The sequence below is a fragment of the Sminthopsis crassicaudata genome, chromosome 6 (genome assembly GCF_048593235.1).
Source record: "Sminthopsis crassicaudata isolate SCR6 chromosome 6, ASM4859323v1, whole genome shotgun sequence".
Lineage (NCBI taxonomy): Eukaryota > Metazoa > Chordata > Mammalia > Dasyuromorphia > Dasyuridae > Sminthopsis > Sminthopsis crassicaudata.
Window position 1 is genome coordinate 29315610 of NC_133622.1, and position 18624 is coordinate 29334233.

Sequence of the window (18624 nt, forward strand, 5' to 3'; positions counted from 1 at the left end):
AGTAATAATTACTTAACATTACTCTACTTTAACAATATATACATAATAAGTATGATATATGTGCTATATAAGTATTATAACAATTATTATTTTATCTCTGAGACTCTATCATGGATATCCCTCTAAACTGAATTGAATTGTATCTCAGATACATTATATATGTGTCTTTGTAATATATGTATTTGTAACACATTTAAATGTACATGTGTGTGTACATATCTTCCATTATATGTGAAGGAACATTTTATTCTCTCATATAGAGGAAAAACTTTAAAATAATTCATCATGGAGGGAGGTCTCTGGTGAAATAGAACATGGACAAAATAACTGGCATTCATATGTTGCTTTAGCATTTGCAGGGCCTTTTTTTTTTTTTTTTTTTTGCATTTTGCAACAACCCAGTAGATTCTTATGAGAAGTTAAATGTGGCTAAGATCACACAGCAGATGGGGTGGGATGGGAAGTCAGGTGTGCTGACTACATTGGACTATATCACATTAATTTCTTGCCATTGTGCTGATTAACATCTATAATCATGAATTGGATGAAGGCAGAGATGGGAAGCTTAATAAATTTTCAAATTACATAAAATTCAAGCGACAGCCAATATGGATATCAGAATCAGGACTTCCAAAAAAAGTTTCCATAGGCTAAAACAATGAGTCAATTATTACAATATAATTTTATCTGTGTACATCCTTATAAACATTCAAATATAATGCTGTTGTTGGAGTTTTTTTTTTAGTCATTTTCAGTAGAATCCAACTCTTTGTGATCCCATCCCACCTGTTGGGATTTCCTGACAGAGATACTGGCGTGATTTGTCATTTCCTACCTCATTTTATAATTGAAAAAAACTGAGGTAAAGTGAAATGATTTGCTCAGCTATTAAGTGTCTAAACCTAGATTTGAACTTGGGTCTTCACAACCGCAAGCCTAACACTCTATCCACTGTACCACCTAGCTGCCTTCCCCTAGGATGCTATGCAGTCATAGATTTAAGGCTGAGTCTTCTAAGTCATCTGGTCCAACTTGCTTATTTTATAAATAATAAAACTGAGGCCCAGAAAAGATCCATTCCTTCCTGAGATCCCACAGGTAGGAAGTAGAATAGCCAACTTTCAAAATCAAGTCCTCTGACAGTGGACCCTCTGTTCTTCCAGTTGCACCATACCACTCATTTTCTCATTCATTTGTTTCTCTTAACACACCTTTTTTAGCCACAGTCACCAAGAAATCCACCTGCTCTAAGAACTTTTCAAATCTGCAAAATCATTGTCACTTCTGATAATGGGAAAATCTAGAAGGTGACCCAATGATTTTCAACATAGAGGAACTATGAAATCTGAGTAAGGAATTATTTGTAAGTCTCTTTGGTCAAACAGCCTGACTTATATAAAAGTGTTTTAGTATGATACATTCTTAGAGCTTTGTCTATAGGCATCTAGGAGGTCAGGGAATTAAACATTTGGCCTGGAGTCAGGAAGTCCTGTGTTCGGCTAACAATGTGCTGCAACACAATTCTAATGTGATCTGGGCAAGTCGTATCACCTGTCCATCTTAATTTGTTCAATTGTAAAATGGGGTGATGATACCACCTACCTCCCAGGATTGTAGTGAGGATCAAATGAGGAAATATTTGTAAAATACTTAGCACAAGTCCTGGCATAAAATAGGTGCTACATGAATGCTTGCTTCCCCTGCTTCCCTTCCCTTTGTGTCCATCAACAAATAACAAAAATATTAGTTCCAAAAAATCAATTTCATAAGTACAAAATGGGGGAAATAGGATAGATAATAGTTCAAGTGGAAAAGATGTAGGGGTTTTAGAAGTTTCAAGCTCAACAATGCAATATGGCAGGCCCCAAAAGCTAATATTGAGAGGCTTAGAGTTCAGCAGAAGAAAACAGTATTGCTGAAGTATTCAGTTTGGGGAACCACATTTTAGGAAGAAGATGGCAAATAGAACAGGATTCATAGGATGGCAACAAAGGAATAGAAAACCATAATCATACAAAGATCATTTGAGGGAAAGGGGAATGTTTAGCCTGGGAAAAGAAGACTCACCATAATTGTGATTCATTTAATTACTAATATTTAAATATCAGAAATGAAGTCAATACCGAGAATTCGTGACCTTAGTAAATCTAGACTTAATTCCTAGACTTGATTCCAACATCTGCCATGTCATTTCCCATAACTAGAATGAGAACCAATTTTAGTCAATACTGTGAAAATGTTGCATTTTGCTTTCAGAGCTTTGGGACTTCCAGATTTTCCTTTCTCATTTCCCTTCTTTATCTTCTGGCTCAGAAAATTCATAATTTCTCTGAAAACATATTCATATTGTTGTGTCCGGTTCTCCTTAGGCTTCCCATTGTGACCTTGGCTCAGCTCTAGGCAGGAAGAAATTTGGGAAAAGTTCCAAAATCACTTCCAAAATCATCAACTGTCCAGATTTTTTCCAATCTGAACAACAAGAACCCTAACTGATCCATGATTTCACAAATAGTATGAAGCATTAGAATGAAGCAGAAGCACAGTCTTCTTCAGAGCAAGTTATTGTCAGTGATCTCTTTCCATGGTAAAAGACCCAAAGTTAGAGTCTTTTAAACTTAGGCATGTTTTCCTTCTGATCATTGTATTAATCAGAATAGCCAAGTCTTTCATAATTTTTCATCATACAATATTGCTGTTACTGTGTATAATGTGCTTCTGGTTCTGCTCACTTCACTTTATAATTAATTCATGAAAGTCTTTTCAGGTTTTTCTGAAATCATCCAGTTTGTGATATCTTACAGCTCAATAATATTCCATTTCAATCATATGCCACAACTTGTATAGTCATTGCTCAATTTATGGACATCCTCTAGATTTGCTATTCTTAGACACCACAAAAAGAGCTGCTGTAAACCTTTTTTGTATAAATAGGTTCTTTCTCCTTTCCTATTTCTTTGGGATATAGATCTAGCAATGATATTGCTGAATTAAAGTGTATGCACAATTTTATGGCCCTTTGGATATAGTTCTAAATTACTCTCCAGAATGGTTGAATCAGTTCACATCAATAATTTATTAGTGTCCCGGTTTTCCCACATTTTCCCAACATTTATCATTTTCCTTTTTTTTTTTTTTTGTCATAATAGCCAATTTGATAAGTGTGAGGTGATTTCTCAGAGTTGGTTTAATTTGTATTTCTCTAATCAAATCCATAGTGATTTAGAGCATTTTTTTCCATAAATATAAATAGCTTTGATTTCTTTGGTAACTGCCTGGTCACATCCTTTGACCATTTACCTTGTATTCTTATAAATTTGGCTCAACTTTTCTATATCTTTGAGAACGGAGGACTTTTTTTCAGAGATATTTGTTATAAACATTTTCTCCCAGGTTTCCACTTTCCTTCTCATCTTGGTTGCATTGCTTTTGTTTGTACAAAAACCTTTTAGTTTCAAGCAAAATTATCCATTTTACATTTTGTAATGCTTTCTATATTTTGTTTCATCTTAAAATCTTCCCTTATCCATAGATCTAACAGGTAAACAAGTCTATCCTTTCCTAATTTGCTTAAGATATCACCCTTTATATAAATCATGAACCCTTTTTGACCTAATCTTGTATATGATGTGAGATGCTGATGTACACCTATTCTCTGCCATAATATTTAAATTAAAATTGAAATAGAAGTTAAATCCATGGCTAGAGACCAAGACCGTAAAATCAGTGAAATTTAGCACAACTTGGAGTCAGCTTTCAATACTTACTTTGCCAAGTCTGAATTCTTCTATTTTCTTGGAATATTTTGTAGCCACTGCAGATGATCAGAAATATGAAAACTAATAAAATTAAAACATACCAGGTGATCTTCATGTTACAAGTAGAATCTGTTGAGAGGGAAGCAATTAGAAAACAAATATGTTTAAAAGCACAATAAAATGAATCAAGAGCTAAGAAATAGTTGGAATATGTTATACCAGAATGAAGAAATTTAAGCTTTATTCCTAACTCTGCCACTAACTTAGCCTTGTGTTCTCAGCCAAATCATTACTGTGCCAGAGTTTCTTCATCTGTAAAATGAAGCAATTGAAACTGATGAGCACTAGCTATATTCTCTCTCATCTATAAGAGTTTATGATTATGTTTACTTTCAATTTAATACTCAATTTTGCTATTTCCAGTGAAAGAAATAGAAATGTAAAATCCTTGAGGGCACAAACTGTCTTGTTTTTGTCATGTCTTTAGTACTTACCACCGTGACCAGCCTAGCACATGGCAGGTACTTCACAGAAATAAAATGAATTGAATTGAAATTACCTTATGACTTTCCTAATGTGAACAATATCATCATAAAGCAAATGTTAAACACTGATCTCAGGATAGGAAAATTTATTGTTGAGCTTTATATGATAATATTTCTAGTATTTAAATAAAGCAATATAATTAATACGAAAGAATGACTGATAAATCAGGTGAGAAAATGACTTCCCCAAATGGGGGAATGGTCCACTCTAGTTTTGTCCTTAAATTCTGAATATTACACTGTTGAGCTGTGTCTGACTTTTCCTGATGCCCACTTGGGATTTTCTTGGCAAAGATATTAGAGTGGTTTGCCATTTTCTTCTCTACTTTGTTTTTCAGATGAGGAAACTGAGGGAAACAGAATTAAATGATTTGCCCAGGCTCACATAACAATAAGTGTCTGAAGCCAGATTTCAACTCAGATCTTTTTGAGTCCAAGTCCACTGATCTATCTACTATGACATCTCAATGATCCCATACATCATATGGACAGTTAAGTCTGAAGATCCAAGAGAAAAGAATCTCTGACTATAGTTTTCTGTCTCCAATGGAGCAAGTACTTCTCCCAGGGTAACTACTTCATTGTCTATTCTATCTGTAAGTTGGTGGATGTAAGGCGTTAAATTTGGGGCAGGACAGAAGCACCGAATAAAATAAGCACCTTGGCTTAGAGATAAAACACTTCTTTTCTACAGATTAAATGCACTTTTCCATTTTTTTTAAAAAAAAATGAATATTTATTACCTACTCCCTTAAGGAGAGGCTAGCCAAAGTTCATTTATGCACAGATTTTCTGAAAACATGAAAAAATGTACTTATATTTTCCCAGAACACTGAAATCCCTTCTGTAAATCACTATTATCTTTCTGAGTTATAAGGCCAAAGAAGACAAGTAGACAACCATTTCACTTCATGTAGGCTTAGAATTTATAGATTCTCCATGAATGCTAAATGAATTTTTTCCTTTATAGCAAAATATGAAACAATAGGAAGTTTTATTTTGTGTCTTATGCTTTGGAAAAAGACAAAAATCAATGTAGTTATACATAAATGTGCATTGAAAAATGTAGTGCTTTTTTAACATCCATAATCCAGATTCTTAGATCTTTCAAATTTCTCTGACTGCTTCCTAATTTAAAAGACAAATAGGCTTCCTAGAGAGATAAGACAATTTTCGGTATGAAGCAAAGCATGTTTTTTCCCCAGAATAAAGGATTTTTCATGGCACTTAGGCGGATGTATAAAATGGGCAAAATGGATCTTTGAAATATCCTCATTCTCTGAGCACTTCTTCCTTTGTCCTAATCCAAACTCCCATTCCTTTCTTCAGTGTACAAATCACAACTGTTTGGGGGAAAGGGGAGGAAATTAGCAGCAATAATTTCTACAAATGCATTATATACATTTATATTTTTCATGTATAATAATGGATTATCCCTTAGATAGGAGATCTAAGAAAAAAGAATCTCTGACTATAGTTTTCCATTCTAAGAGAGGAGAAGCAATGTTAAGTCATGGAGTCTGGTCTTAGCCCACAAAAGACTAAAGTTGCAGAATACCCAAAGGACTCACTTGAAAATAACCAGTGGATGGTACCCATGGACTAGATCTTGCAAGAGATCTAGCACACAGTGGAGAAGCCTTATGCAGGATATATAGGAACATATGGACAGGAGCAGCACAAAATGAAAGCCATATATGGGTTGAGATCAGTATTACTAAAGGGAATTCAAAAATCAGCCAAAAGACTGAAAAAGAGGTTTTAGTCTCCAAGAACAAATCTCTACCGGTTAGTATCAAGTATCAACAATATAAGAAAAAGGAGACTTTCTTTTAAATTAGGGGAAGAGGACTTTCTCAGAGTCCTTTAATTGCATCATGTAGGAGGCTCATTTGTCCATGTTTAAGGCATGTGTCATGGGTGAGTCTGTTTTGAAAGAAAAAAAGAAATGAAAGCAATTTTTGGTCTCAAGCTCTATTCTTTTATTCATGAATTTGCTCTTGTGTTTGGCTTTAATGTGAAAATGGTAAGGGAATTTTAATTTCTTAGTTGTACTCAATTATTACCAGAAAAATAAAGCAAGTCCCCAACTTTCTTTCTAATCTGTTAGATAACTTACTTCCTGTCTCCATTTCAAGTTGCAGAGAAACCTGATGGCAGCTGTTCAAGCTTTCCACATTTCTGTGAGAGCCATTTAGCAAAATTGTCTTCTGTGGGTCTTTCCTGGAAGCTGAGTTTCTAAGGTGGAGTTTTAGTACACAGGTGGTATCATGTCCTCCCAGGGCTTCAACAACAGGAACCACAGTGAAGTTGAAAAGGACATGAAGTGGAAGAAAATTCTCAGCTTTCATTTCCATGGAGTCATTCATTATAGATGCTAGAAGGAAAATAGAATTATTTTTTGCAAGGGACTTACACATGAAAATTCATTACAACCTCATTTTACCTTAAGAAAGAAGTATGACTGAATGATTTTCAGTGGAAATCTATTAATAGGAGGTTAAGCTTTTAAGATCATAGAGTCAATTGGTCAGTCAGTCAATCAATAAGCATTTATTAAGTGCTTATTGTTGCTACTGCTGCTGCTCCTCCTCAAATAGAGTTACAAGAGTTGGAGTGACCAATCAACAAGTAATTCTATGGCGGCTGCTATTCCTATTATTCTTATTACTGATACTATTACTATCTTATGAAACATTTTTACGTTTGCTGAGAGCTTTATATATTTTATTTGATATTATGTGCCAGGTATTGTGCTAAGCACTTGGGATACAAAGAAACACAGAAATGATACTCATCTCCTGCCAGAAAGTTAAGAGATTTAAAAGTGCAGAATGAAGACCTTCCCAATGTAGGAATTTGTTTTGCAGGACTATCACCATTATACACATTTTATTTTTAAAAATTACTCAGTTGGGAGAGAATAAAAGGAAAAGATAATAAATGCATGTAAGATAAATTGCATGCTGTAGGATTGGAGCAGAATTGCCCATCTTCAAAGAGCAATTGACCATATTTACCTGCTGTTTTGTGGGATCCCAATATTTTTTGCCCTTTTTAAGAAGGGAGAGTAGCACCTGTGTCTGGCCAGCCTTGAAAATCTGCCTGGTGGCCTGACCTCATGGGATTCTATCCAATTTGCTTCATGGCACTTTTGTAACTCAAGGCAGGTGGAGATTAAGAAGAGGGCTAGATCTGAGATGTCATCTGCCTAGGGACTCCTGAGTGTAGAAACGCCTCCACTGGTACAGTGTTGACTCATCTATAATAATTATATACTTAGAATTTCCTGGACTGCTGAGACATCAAATGACTTGCCCAGTCACATCCAATATTGGATGTGTCAGTGAAAGGACTTACACCCAGATCTTCCAGATTCTAATGCCAGCTCTCTACCCACTATGTTTCTATAACTCTCTAGAATCAGTGGTCCTCAAACTTTTTAAATAGGGGCCAGTTCACTGTCCCTCAGACTGTTGGAGAGCCGGGCTATAGTAAAAACAAAAGCTCACACTCTGTCTCCGCCCCTCAGAACATTTGCCATAACCTGATGGGCCACATAAACATCCTCAGCAGGCTGCATCTGGCAGTAAGGGAATGGTAAGGGAATTTTAATTATTTTATTTAATTTCAATTATTACCAGAAATTATTCAATTATTACCAGTTTGAGAACCCCTGTTCTAGATATTGGAACTTCAAAGATAAAAAATGGCAAGTTATTCTACTTGAGTAACTATGGCTCCTACACTAATGATGAGCATGATAAACACAAAATAGAAATAAGTCTAAAAGACAGTCCAATAGGCTGAGAGCCAACGGGAGAACTGAATCAAATGTTCTGGAAAAATTCAAAAGAGGAACACTTTCATGTGGAAATCAGAAAGTTCCATTTACAAGATCGTACCTCAGCTGAGCCCTGAAATAAGGTAAGGATTCGGAAATGCAGGAATGAGGATGTAAAGCATTCCAAGGCTGCAGGATCACCTTAATGCAAGGAGGCAGAAGATGGGATGCTGAGAGCAAGGAAGGGCTGCTCAATTTGGATCATTATTCAGTTGCTTCAGTTATATCTATCTCTTCATGGCCATATTTGGGGTTTTCTTGGCAAAGATACTGGAGGGGTTTGCCAGTTCCTTCTCCAGCTCATTTAACAGATGAGGAAACTGAGGCAGAGTTAAGTGACTTGCCCAGGATCACATAGCTGGTAAGTGTCTGAGTCTGGATATAAACCCAGACCTGGTACTCTATTTTAGCTTCCCTGAAACTGAAGTAATATAGAATAAAGCAAAATAAATCTGGAAACGTATGTTAGAGCCAGATTGTAGAGAGCCATAAATCTCATGCTGAAATATTTCATTTTTTATCCAAGAGGCAATAGGGAAGCTTCCGAGCAGATGAATGACATGGCCACATCTGTGTCTTTGAAGATTATTTTGGCTCTACTCTTGCTAACGTTGAATATAGGCCAGGCTTTATTTAACAACAAAACAAAGTAACTCACATTTTAACCCATAAAAAGTCAAGACATTTCTTTTTTCCTCCAGTAGGTCTCTATAGCTTGACTGAAAGACTTGGGTGAATCCATTTCAAAAAGCAAAAAAAAACTTTTTTCTGTGTCCTAGAGAATAAAGCAATCCCCTTCCAGCCCCTCAAGGGCCTCCATCTCCCAGGGATCTTTAATTATACCAGACAAAGTGTCACTATAGGATTATAGGCACTTAGGCAGGAAAGAATTTAAGGTCACTAGAGAGCCAACTTTTGCAGAATTGTATTATGGGCTGATCTTACTGGCGGAATCATTATTCATTCCATACTTGTATATAGGGTATGCTCTGATAGTCAGGCTATAAATTCTACCTATGTAAGTATTTATAAACAAATACCATGATAATCATATGGGGAGAACAGCTCTATAACAAGTCCTCCCATCTCCACATTCAGCCTCTTTCTACAATATTCCCAAGGTCTCAAGCTCCTAGTCTCCACTCACTCATACTCCCTATACATATACTGGGTCATGATGTCATATTCACCCATGCTGGGCACTGTTCCCATGCCAAAATGCACCCCCAAAATACACACTTACCATAATCTCTATCTTTTCTTTTAGACTAATGCGCTCACAACCTCAGTGCCAGCTTTTAGCCCCACCTCCCATGCCATATCCATCCATAGTCTGTCTCTTCTCTTAATTATCCCCTACTATTTCTTTTGGAATGGAAATGATTGTGTATCTTAGCACCTAACTTCTCAGTGACAAAAAAAAAAAAAAAAACCTCAGTGACTAGTCTTCCCTCAAGCATCAACACCAGCATCTATCTTCTCCTTTTAGCCCTGCAGAGACCCACCTCCTGACACCTCTTTGAGGAAGAGACTGACTTAAATGGTAATGGTCTTTATGGCAACTTCCAATATTAAGTCCTAAGGTCAGATGTCAAATTATTAAGTCTATTACTGATGGTTATGGTTTAATTTAATGACCTAGTTTCTTTATCCTTAAAATAGAAATTATTTTCATCTTTGTGATTTTAAATTATATTTAATATTATGAATAATTTACCATCGATCACTTGTCTTTCCATTTTCCGTACTTTTTTCAGTCTGCTGTTACTTCTTGTTAATTCCTGATGAATAAAATCCACAGTTCCTTTGGATTCACATAACAAACATGAAGAATACAGCTGTAATTCATCAGAGGCTAGAGGACAGACCTTAGACATATTATGAAAGTGGAAGTGCTTTGCAGTAATTCCCAGAACAATAACCTCATGTTCCCTTCCTTGTTGCAGGAAGCTCACCAAAGAAATATTGAATTCAGGAAGTGGATAAGTGAAATTATTCAATGAACTAATGTCAAGACAGGATAGTTCCACAATATTTCCTGCATGAAAAAAAAAAAAAAAAGAAAAGAAAAGAAAAATCTTTTGGTACCAATAGACACAGAGACTATGGCATCTAAATAAATATATAGTTAATTCAATCATTACCAGGTAGATTATAAATATTGTGACTTACCTGTGGCAAATCTTTCAAATTGATTAACAGCAACTTTTCCACTTAATTATTTTCTTTGACAACCTGATAGGTATGAGCCAGGAACTCATATGTTTTCAATTTCAAAAAGTCAAATTATTAGTGATTTGGAGCAACTTATATGGCTTTAGATAGGTTGGATTTCTTTCTCTAGGAACTACCTATTGATATTCTTTGGCCATTTATCTGTTGTAGTTTGACAGTCTATTATATATTTGAATCAGTTTCTTATATTATGAATATCATTTTTTTAAATCAGAAAAATTGGTTACAAAGACTTTCCCCCACCCCTGCCTCAGTAATAAATAACTGTATGTTGTATTTCTAATTTGTACAACTGACCAACTTTGTTTTTTAACTTGTATCAAATAGATTTGATGATTACTGCTTTGTAGTATAATATAAAATCTGATGGTCCTAAGTTTCCTCCCTAATTTTTTTTTCATTATTTCTCTTAAGAATCTTACTTTTTATTTCTCCAGATAAATTTTGATATTATTTTTTCTAGCTCTATAAATTGATTCTTTGGTGCTTTTATGGTGTGACACTGAATAAGTAAACTAACTTTGGTAGAACTGTCACCTTCATCATGTTGACATGACCCAACGATAACTGATTAAAACTTCTCTAGTCATTTATATGTGTCTTATTTTTAAAAGTCTATGTTTCTATCTTATCTGATGAGCTTTATTGATAATGTACAGAAAAGCTGTACACTGCCATTTTGTATTATTTCAATTAATGTTTTAGTTGAATCTACTGAATTCCCTCTGTAGAAAAACCTTCTGTAGAAAAGCAATGATTTTGCTTCCTTTTTTGATTATTCTTATTATTTCAGTTTCTTCTCACTTTATTTCTATAGCTAGTATTAATAGAACTATAAAAAATAATAGTGGTGATAATAGATATCCTTAATTTTTACCTTTGTTCATATTGAAAATACCTCTGGTGTTTATACATATAATATTAGCTTTTGGTTTTATGTTTTTTAATGTTTTAACAGAAATTGGTGGTGTATTTTGTCAAAAAATTTTCCTGCATCTATTAGTAAAATCATGTAATATTTATTATTCTTGGCATTTATATTATGTTATGTTTATAATTTTCCTAATAATGAATGGATTCTACACTTATAGCATAAATCCAACCTGACCATACTGGATATTTCTAATGTGTCCTAGCTTATTTCATTTTATCCAGTATTTTTATGTTGATATTTGTTAAGAATATTGGTCATTTTCTTTCTTAGCTTCATCTTCTCCTGGTATGGATTTGATTGAGAAGGCCCTGTTATTCACTCTTATAATCATCATAAGATCATCTACAAATAGGAAGATCTGAAGGACAACCCTTCTAGAGAAATTACTTTTCCATATGGATTTGTCCAAAGTTATCATTCACAATAGTGGCAAATTAAATATATTTCCTTGTTTTATGGCTCTTTTGACAACAATAAGAAGCTCATTTATCAGAGTTATCTTTGTGGTTGTATTTAAAAAGGAATCATGTGTAAGTCCTAAAATAAAATGTATTAGAAATAAATATTTCCTTCCCTTATGTTCTGAAAACCCTCTTTATAAATACAAGATTGAGATGAGTTCTTTAGACAACAATTCTGTTAAAAAAATCTGTTGTTCTTCTAGGAGAAAGTATATGATCACTTATTCTAGATGACTTATGGGAATCCTCATGTTCTAGATGGCTTATGGGAATGCTCATTAAATTACAGATTAGAATAAAACAACCTCCAAGTTCTCTTCAGTTTCTGAAAATATAACTAACCATACAAAAGATGCAGCCAAATTAATGAGAAGTAGAATAATATGGGAGGAAAGTACAATGGATGGGAGTCAGGAGAGCCCAGGTCAAATCTTGACAGTAATGTTTAGTAACTGTATGACCATGGGAAAGTCTTAATTTCCCCATGTGTAAATTGTAGAGGATATCATTTTCTCCATCTCTTTCACAGGATAGCTATGAAGATCAAATGTGTATAAAAGCACTTTGAAAATGGTAAGGCACTGTGCAATTGTAAGATTATTAGTACAATGTAAGCACTAACTCATCTTCCAAATTAAAAAAGCTAAAAGATTTTTCATTATCTGCAATTGTGCAGTATCCATCCTTCTCTTCAACTTCATTAGTATGCATAATCAAGAAGTGACTCTTTGCCTTTTGGGTGTCCCAGCACAGCAATGTTGATTGCTATGGGGTGAGTGACCTCTCAGTTCCTAAGTCTTCATGAATGACTTCGTGAAATGAAAAAAACTGAATCAGAAGCCTTCCATTCTGTTCTTCTCTATGTTTTTATGCCATATCCTATCCCACATGCTCAGATTGGACAATACAGCATTTTGTTGTTGTTGTTGTTGTTGTTGTTTTTCTTTTTTGTTTTTTAAGATCTAAGTAATCCTGAATCCAATGAAAAGATTTCTTTGCATTTCTCACAAGATACATTCCCATTTATGGCTACCATTTTACTTAGAAGAACTCTTTTTAGATTGTGCTCTACTATAAACTCTAGATCTTTTATTTTTGTGCAATTTATACACAAATACAGGCTTTCTTTCTTTTTTTTTTAGTAGTTTATTGAGTTTGTTGTTTTAACTTAATAACAGAAAGTCCTTAATAACAGAAATTAATTTTGTTTTATTTTTCATTGCTGTTTCATCAGATCACTATATTTTCCATTTTGTAGTTCATATTTGCTTTCATTGTGTGAAACTAAAATCATGATAAAAATAGAGCAAATATTTTGTGACCTTGGTTAATACATGTCATTTCTTTGGGCTACAGTTCCCTCACATGTATACAATAATAAGGCATGATTTCTAAGGTAAATTGGCAAATGTCCAAGGCAGTCCCCACCACCTTCCATCCCAAACAAATGGATATTTGGTCTCATTTTTAGATTTTATATTTAAGCTAATTGACAATTCTTTTTATTTATTTTTAATTTTTAATTAGTAATTCTTAGAAATTGTTTAGTTAAGTCTAAGTTTCTTTAGTTTGGTTACTGAAAATAATGTCCTTTGTAACTAATATAAAACTGACACACACATATATGTGTATATCCATATTCAATAAATTTTCACCTTCAACTTTGTATAAGTACATCCTAATGAAAATATGCTGAATACACCTATGTTAAGGATACTTCTAGATATTTATTCTCTGATCCAAATATCTGAGAATATTACCCAAAATATAATTCAAATAGCATATTACTAATTATATAAAGTAGTTATAATAAAAAATCAACTCACTTCAGTGATAATGTCCCTATCAGAGAGATGAGAATGTTCTATATTTCAGAGTTTTTATGTTCTCCTAAAACATGTATAAAGAAACCAGTGATTTTTTTGCCATTTTACATTTCCCTTTTGACACTATTAATCTTATAGTTTCCAACTTCTTAAATTTATCTTGCCATGATATGACTAAAAAGGATGATAGAAAATTTTATTGCCATTGTTCCTGTATTCTAATCTAATAAATAATAAACTAGACCTTCCAGAATTGATGAAACATTCTTTGTTTTTAACAATGAGATTACCTTACAGCAATTTTATAATATTAGGTTTAAGTCATTCAATTAGAAAAGAAAGACCCACAGGGTGCTTCCCTCTTTAATACAATTATTCAGCTTCTAGGATAGAACCACATTCTTGTCTCCATAAACAGGGATTTATGTATCTAATGCCTATTAATATTTCTGGGAACTAAGCACCTAAATCCTCCCTCACTGAGATGACAATATCTCATAAATACTCTACAACTTGGGCTGCAATCTGCCAGGATTCTGCTGAGTGTTTCTTGGAACATAGTGGGCTACCCAAATGAAGGACATCAAGTTGAATGAACAAAGAGATATTATTTGACAACTGTCCAAATCAATCATTTTCACTTTCAATTAAAACAGTTTGCCATTGCCTCATCCTGGCATGGAGGTGACCCTTGAAAGCCAGCAGAGTGCAGACCTATTGTTCAGGAAAGACTTAAAGTATAGTTCTGCTTTCTTAGCAGTGTAGGTAGGTACATGGAGATTCATCACCACTAGGCTAGCCATTTGGGGATGTAATGACAGTGGCAACCTATGAAACAAAAATAATATATAATTCATCCTCAGCCCTATGCAATCAGTTCTTTTTAGTTGTTTCATTGATGGTACCAGAGTGGGAAAAAGGCTAAGAATCACACATTCCCAGACTACCTATAAACAGTAGTTTAGCTATTGATGTTCTGTATAATGTATTTTATGATTAAATATTAAATGTTTTCCTTTAAAAATAAACAGGACATTTCCTGTTTTCATACCCTAATGATATGTGCTATGGCAGTCAATCAATAAGCATTTATTAAAGGATTATTATGTACCAGATTTTATCCCAGTGAGTTTATTATTTGTTGACCTAAAAAGCATTTGCCTCAGCAAAGCAAAACTTGCCAACAAGGTGCCTCTTCTGCACATGTCTGGAATCAAACAAAATTTCATGAAACAAAGAATTATGTTAGCTCAAAGGCAAGAGAGTTTACTTCTAGGGATCAAATGACATATTAGAGACTTAAAAAGGCTCATCATGACTATTACTATTAGTGAGAATTTTTGACTATTGCTATTGGGGAAATTTTTGGAAACATCTCTGATCTTTATGAGCATTTGTTGCACAAGGCAGTAATTTGGCGTTTAGAGCCGGAACTGTCCAAATTATATAGCAACGCCACTATTTAGTTACTGGTTTTCACAGGTGTTGATTTGAATTCATTTCCACTTGGCCACAAACTCACTGTGCTAATCAAGAGGGGCGTTTATAAGTTATGACTCATTCAGACCACACCTGGTCAGCCTAGAAAATAATTAGCAATGGGCTCCAAAGCAAGTATTCATTCCAAATCCAATGGCAAAAGCTCAAAATTGACTCCATATTTTCACTTTCTGCCTCTGCAAGAGGTGAAACTTCCCAGGTTAACACTTTGTGAAAAAGAAAGGAACATCCATGGAAAGTGAATGCTAAATGCATTGATGCCATAAATCAGATTGGAAGCCCAGGAGTCTGGAGGGAAGAAAGATTTAGTATAAACAGAACATAAAAGAAAGACAGTTTAAATGTATGCCAGCAGTTTAAATGTCAGTATTTACAAGATGAGAAGGGGACATGAAGAGGGGAAATGTACACACTTAAAAAAAAAAAGAGGCCAAAAAAATATTTTAGGAATCATAAAACCCCTAAAGAGAGAAAGAATGTGCAGGGCTAATGCTGTGAGAATTATATATGGGTAAGGAAGCAAGCAAATGTTTCAGGAAACAAGTCCTATAAGAGCTGGATTTCATCCAACATACATTTTCAAGGAGCTATAGGTGTGTGTGATGAGACTTCAAGGTCCATAGATAAAGATGAGTTTCTTTCAGGGATCTTTGCTTTCTTTCTCGTTTTGCAAACATGGCTTTTAAGTTCTATTCTTCATTTTGCAAAGGAAGGAAAATGACAAGGAATCAGGAATAGCATATTGATGTTTTAAAGTAAGTAGTTTTTCCTCCTCAATTTGGCCTTCAAATTACATTTTAGACACTCCTCTATAGCTGCAGTGAAACAGTTATTTTAAAAAAAATCACAAGCAGTAATTGTCTCTGTGGCCACCTGAATGAAAGGATAAGATCTACCCTCCTAAACTGTTAAAATGCATTCCATATAGCTGTCTTTGGCAAAATTGGGGGGTTTTGGTCTGTTTCATGACGTTTTTAGAAATATTCTCTTTCACATAATGAAATACTCTTAAAGCACAATTAGATGGGAAGTACAAAAAAGTTTTTATAGCAAGGGTAATACCCCTTTGGGGTATTATCTGAGACTTTTATTTTCTAAATTTTTATACAATATTAAATTTTTAAAATATGCAACAACAGTTAATTCAACTAGTTATAAGATATCAGCAGCTCAAACATTATTGGGATTTATTAATTATAATAACTAGCATGTAAAGATAGTTTTGAGATTTGCAAAGTGTATTACAAATATTATCTCATTTTATCGTAATAAGGTATCATCATACTCTAGGAGGTAGTTATTACTGTTACTTTAATTTTACAAATACAAACAAAGGTTACGCATGGACTCAGAACTTCATGAATGGTAATCAAATTGTAATTATCGTTGGCAGGATTCGAACTGGACTCTAGCTTTAAAGTTCTATCTATTGTGCCATCAGAGGACTGACAAACAAAATAATGAGACTAAAACAACAAGTCATACAGGGAGGAAAGCTCTTCTGTGAGTTTCAGAGAATCATTCACACACTAAATATATTTGATTGTCTAAGCTTTTTAATTAATTATCATTGCAGCTGACATATTCTCTAGAGGGTATACATAATTAGATGTTAATAAGTGTTACAAATCAGTAGTTAAATATAAAATGATTAACAATTTTTGACTATTCTGAGTCTTTTATTACTCCTTTCTTCCATTTCATTGATTGTTATAATCCTATTTTCATAAAAGGATGTGAAATGGATCAAGAAATGGAAGCTGACAAGCCCAGCTCATTATTTCAATTTTGCTCATAAAGAAACTGAAGTGAACAAAACTTGTTCTGGGGTCTTGTCTATTTTATCAATTATTTATGCCATTTATGAATTGGAGATGCAACTATTGCCTCTGGTTTGTGAACTTTAATGAAGTACAGATACACTTTTAAGAAAACATTTTCTTTAAGACTGAATAATTTCTTCTACTAGTAAAAAGACTGGAGTAAAAAAGCAAATCAGCATGTATAGGGAGGTGGGCATTGTTCAGACATTAACAATTATTTTTTGAAGCTAAAAGCAAAAATCCAATGAAGAGAAAAATGTTTTGAAAAGCAAAATTGGCCAAATGAAAAAAAGAGGCACAAAAACTTACTGAAGAAAAGAATTCCTTAAAAAAGTAGAATTGGCCAAATAGAAAAGAAAATACAAAAGCTCACTGAAAAAAAATTCCTCAAAAATTAAAATTGAGCAAACAAAAATTAATGACTTTAAGGGACATCAATAAATAATAAAACAAAACCAAAAGAATGAAAAAAAGAAGACAATGTGAGACAAGCACTAGAAAATAAATTGAAGAGAGATAAACATAAGAATTACTGGTTTAGCTGAAAGCCATGATCAAAAAATTAGCTTAGACATCATCTTTCAAGAAATTATCAAGGAAAACTGTTCTGGTATTCCAGAATCAGTAAAATAAAGTTGAAAGAGTCAATCCCAAAATGAAAACTTCCACGAATATTATAACCAAATTTCAGACTCCCAGGTCAAAGAGAAAATGTTATGGGGCAGCCAGAAAGTAATAATTCAAGTACTGTGAAGTCACAATCAGGATAACATGAGATTTAGAAGTTTCTACATTAAAAGATCAGAGGACTTTGAATATGATACTCTAGAGGCAAAGGAGCTAGGATTATAACTAAGAATCACTTACCCAGCAAAATTGAGAATTATTGTATAGGCGATGAAATAGAGGACTTTCAAGCACTCCTGATAAGAAAATCAATGTTGAAGAGAAAAATTTGACTTTCAAATTATGAGACTCAAGAGAAGTATAAAAAAATGTAAACAGGAAAAAGAAATCTTACTTAATAAAGTTAAGGTATTTACATTCCTACGTGGGAAGATGATATTCATAATGTCCAAGACGATTCCCGTTTGGGCAGCTAGAAGGAGTATATATATATATATATGTATATATATATATATATGTATATATATATATATATATATATATATATATATATATATGTATGTATGTATGTATGTATATACAGAGAAAGAGAGAGAGAGAGAGAGAGAGAGAGAGAGAGAGAGAGAGAGAGAGAGAGAGAGAGTGAGAAAGAGAGAGCAAGCACAGATATGCGTTGAATATGATTGGATATCTTAAAAAATTAAATTAAATTAAAGGTGAGAAAGAGGAATGCACTGGGAGAAAGGGAAAACGAGAGTTAAGTTATCTCACCTAAAAGAAACAAGAGAAAGCTTTTACAATGCAGGTTAAGAGGGATAGGTTGGGGGGTGGGGAATAACATACATGCTCAATTGGGTATAGAAATCTATCTTACCTTACAGGAAAACAGAAAGGAATGACATAATATTTGGGGTAGGGGTTGCTGATAAAAAGTAAGGGTGGATTGGGAGAGACAGTACTCAGAAACAAAACACTTTTGAGGAGGGACATGGTGAAAGGAGAGAGAGAATAGAATATAAGGGGGAATAGGATGGGGAAAAAAAAGATAATAAGCCATCACAACTATGAAAAACT

General features: G+C 33.8%; 1 protein-coding gene across 1 annotated transcript in view; it reads right to left on the reverse strand.

Moving 5' to 3' along the window:
* Positions 1-18624, reverse strand: part of TMEM156 (transmembrane protein 156) — a 39596-nt gene that overhangs the window by 18222 nt on the left and 2750 nt on the right. The window contains exons 2-4 of the mRNA XM_074273114.1: positions 9862-10182; positions 6420-6677; positions 3765-3884 (exon numbers count right to left, since the gene is read on the reverse strand). Coding sequence (XP_074129215.1) covers positions 3765-3884; positions 6420-6677; positions 9862-10182 — 699 coding nt within the window. The remainder of the gene's footprint in view (positions 1-3764; positions 3885-6419; positions 6678-9861; positions 10183-18624) is intronic.